The following is a 4,053-nucleotide window of genomic DNA, read 5'->3' as shown; positions in this document are numbered from 1 at the left end:
GAAATGTTCATTTTGTGTGTGTGTGTGTGTGTGTGTGTGTGTGTGTGTGTGTGTGTGTGTGTGTGATTTGACACCAGAAAAGCTAATACAAAAATGTTCCATCCTGCTCTGGCATTCATCAATGATATTTCAAAAACATAAATGAACCCACAATGACGTATTAATTCCCAGGAAGGTCCATGTGACCACCTGTTCTATAGAAAAGGGGAGAACAATAATAAATTAGGGCATGTATAGGATGATGTGGCTTATACAGAGAATAACTGAGAGAGATGCTGATCACTCTAAACTTCTGCCTGTATCTGTCCTTTACATTTATGCCTCCTGCTTTCAACTCAGACTCCTGTCAAAGCCAGGGACACTTCAAGTTGAATGGGATGTACCAGGATGGAAACTTTATCATCGGAGGCTTGTTTGAGATTCAGCACCTCAAAGTCTTCCCAGAACTGAGTTTCAGAATGAAGCCAGAACAGCCCAAGTGTGAGGAGTGAGTGTGGAAAGCAAATGATGAGAAATTATATAGACTGAAGATTGTGAAAGACCAAAATGATATGATAAAAAAAGGGATGATAATAACAGGAAAAATTTAATTATTTTGTATTTTTTTATTTGATTACATGCAATATGCATTACATACCAAAATCAGTTACTTAATAGAATGTGTATAGTGTTAAAATAAATGCAGATTATTTCATATTGTGGTTGAATGTGTAAATCCAATGATTTATTTTTAAATGTACATTGTCACTGAAAACATATATGTGTTTATTTCTAGATTTTATATGTCAAGTTTCCAGCAGGCACAGACCATGGTTTTCGCTATAGATGAGATAAACAAGAATCCAAAATTACTGCCTAACATCACTCTTGGTTACCATCTTTATGACAACTGTTTGAAGCTTGTAGTAGCATTCAGGGCTGCTACAACTCTTATTAGTGGGACAGAGGAGACATTTTCAAACCTCAATTGCACTGGCTCACCACCAGTAATTGCTATCGTTGGGGATCCTGGGTCAACTCACTCTATTGCAGTTTCTAGTGTATTGGGTCTGTTTCGTGTTCCTATGGTAAGATATGATATGAATATAATAACAATGATAATATAATAATGAAATTCTTTCTTTGTTTTCTAGCCACCCTAACCCATCTGCTGCCTTTCTGTCTTTCCTAATTAGATTAGCTACTACGCCACCTGCTCCTGTTTGAGTGACAGGAAAAAGTACCCCTCTTTCTTCAGAACAATCCCCAGTGATGCCTTCCAGGTGCGGGCTATGGTACAGATCTTAAAATATTTTGGATGGACCTGGGTTGGTGTCCTCTATAGTGACGATGACTATGGCATATATGCTGCTCAGTCCTTCCAGCAGGAAATGCAGCGGTTTGGAGGTTGTGTGGCTTTTTCTGAAATAATGCCTTATGATAATCACAGGAACATTCAGCGCATAGTGACAGTGATCAAGGCCTCTACAGCCAGAGTAGTGGTGGCATTTTCAACTGATCTGTTACCCCTGATGGATGAGTTGTTACTGCAAAATGTGACAGGCAGGCAGTGGATTGCAAGTGAGGCTTGGAGCATCTCACCTGTCCTCCATCTTCCACGTTTTGTACCCCTTATTGGAGGCACGCTGGGCATTGCCATTCGTCGAGGAGAGATTAAGGGACTTCATGAATTTCTGCTATGTCTTCATCCTGACAATGATCCAAGAAATCATTTGGTGAGAATCTTCTGGGAGAACATGTTTGGGTGCAAATTTGAGAATGGAAGCAAAGATGGAGAAAAAATGTGTACAGTCCAAGAAGATCTGAACAGCACAGTTAATGAATATAATGATGTATCAGAGCTGAGGGCCTCTTATAATGTGTATAAGGCAGTTTATGCCCTGGCACATGCTCTTCATGACTTGATGCAGTGTGAACAGGGGAGAGGACCATTCAGTGATAACAGCTGTGCTGACATAACCAACCTACAGCCATGGCAGGTAAAACCCACAGGAATAGGGCCCACAGCTTACTGTGCTACAAAGTCTCATAAATTACATTCTAAATGGAAAAAAAGACAGAAATATTTGAGTAATATTTGTTTTTATAACCTGTGCAGATGGTTCACTACATACAGAAAGTGAACTTCACCACAGGCTTTGGGGATCATGTGTCATTTGATGAGAATGGAGATGCTTTGGCCATATATGATGTGATGAACTGGCACCCAAGTTCTGATGGGTCGATTGTTGTTCGCACAGTTGGTGTGGTAAATGAAGGGGCAGCAACAGGGAAGGTGCTCACACTGGTAGAGAATGCAATATACTGGAACCTTGAGACAAAAAAAGTAACTACCATTTCAACTTAATCCTTTTTGCTGATGTGTAGTCTTAATACTGTACAAAGCTAAGATAAGACAAATTAGAACAAATAAATGAAAAGGCCAAGCTATTTATTATGCATCAGAGATAGTCACAAACATACAAACCCATGAGTGATAACAGATGATGTCTCTTTCAGCCCCCACGGTCTGTGTGCAGTGAGAGCTGCCCCGCAGGAACCAGAAGAGCAACAAGGAAGGGCCTTCCTCTCTGCTGTTTTGACTGCCTGCCATGTGCAGATGGAGAGATTTCCAATACATCAGGTGATGAGTGATATTCAAAAAGAAATATGTATGTTTTGTGCAGAACTCTTACACAAATCTTTTTCTATATACATTTCTCACAGATTCTACTCAATGCACAGTGTGTCCAAATGAATTCTGGTCCAGTCCAGAAAAGAATCGCTGTATCCCCAAAGCAGTAGAGTTTCTGTCCTATGAGGATCCTCTGGGCATCTCTCTGACCACTGCATCTCTGCTTGGCTCCTGCTTCTGCGCTCTTGTGATGGTCATATTTACTCATCATCGTAACACTCCTGTAGTACGTGCCAACAATTCAGAGCTAAGCTTCCTGCTGCTGTTGTCACTCAAACTGTGTTTCCTGTGTGTGCTACTGTTCATTGGCCGGCCACAATTGTGGACGTGTCAATTAAGACACGCCATGTTTGGTATTAGTTTTGTCCTGTGCGTCTCCAGCATCCTGGTCAAGACTATGGTGGTAATAGCAGTGTTCAAGTCATCTCGACCTGAGGGTAAAAGTGCCATGAAATGGTTTGGAGCAGCTCAACAAAGAGGCACTGTGGTGGTCCTCACTGCAGTCCAAGTTGTGATATGTGCAGTCTGGCTCTCAACTGCCTCTCCAACACCCCATAAAAACTTCCTGTATATCAGGTCTAAAATAGTATATGAATGTGCTATTGGCTCAGTGACTGGGTTTGCCATTCTGCTGGGTTACATTGGACTCCTGGCTGCAGTAAGCTTTCTGCTAGCTTTTCTAGCAAGGAATCTTCCAGATAACTTTAATGAAGCTAAATTTATTACCTTCAGTATGCTGATCTTCTGTGCTGTATGGATTGCGTTTATCCCAGCATATGTGAGCTCACCAGGGAAATATGCCGTGGCTGTGGAGATATTTGCAATTTTAGCTTCTAGTTTTGGATTACTGGGGGCCATATTTGCTCCAAAGTGCTACATCATTATATTACATCCAGAGAGAAACACTAAAAAAGCCATCATGGGAAGAACAGGCAAAAATAAATGATTTTATATGCTGACTGTAAAATTTTCTTACATTGGTATTTCTGCCTTTGAATATCCAGCTTGTAGGAGCTTTAATAGTCAGATATGCACCATTATACTTTTAAACACTGTCTGTTTCTCCCTCTATTACTTTGTATGTTTACTAATATATATAAAATTACAATAATATTGATTACCATACCAAATGCTGCATCAATATTTAAGAAAAATGTGTGAAATGTGACTTGTGAAGAGATGATCCATGATCATCCCTTAATTAATAATAAACAGGTAGGCTATAAAGAAAATATGCTTCAAAGCAACCATTGCTCACAAGCTAGTTTTTCACTATAGGAAATGCTTTACTGATGTCTTATTTCAAAATAATAATCCAACATAACATAATAATTATACTTTATACTTTAATTATACTGGGACAAGACAGTCTGTAAACT

General features: G+C 39.7%; 1 protein-coding gene across 1 annotated transcript; it reads left to right on the top strand.

The window, feature by feature from the left end:
* Positions 1–272: 272 nt before the first annotated feature.
* LOC311089082 (extracellular calcium-sensing receptor-like) lies at positions 273–3,620 on the top strand (the record flags this gene model as incomplete). Its single annotated transcript, XM_084123532.1, has 6 exons — positions 273–487; positions 776–1,067; positions 1,176–1,979; positions 2,099–2,326; positions 2,500–2,623; positions 2,707–3,620. 6 exons carry the CDS (start codon positions 273–275, stop codon positions 3,618–3,620), a joined length of 2,577 nt encoding a protein of 858 aa, XP_083979658.1.
* Between the last annotated feature and the right edge of the window lie 433 nt (positions 3,621–4,053).

Source organism: Abramis brama (assembly GCF_963993115.1).
Source record: "Abramis brama genome assembly, chromosome: 9".
Taxonomy (NCBI): domain Eukaryota; kingdom Metazoa; phylum Chordata; class Actinopteri; order Cypriniformes; family Leuciscidae; genus Abramis; species Abramis brama.
Note: the sequence above shows the minus strand (reverse complement) of the source record. Positions and strands in the feature narration are given on the sequence as shown.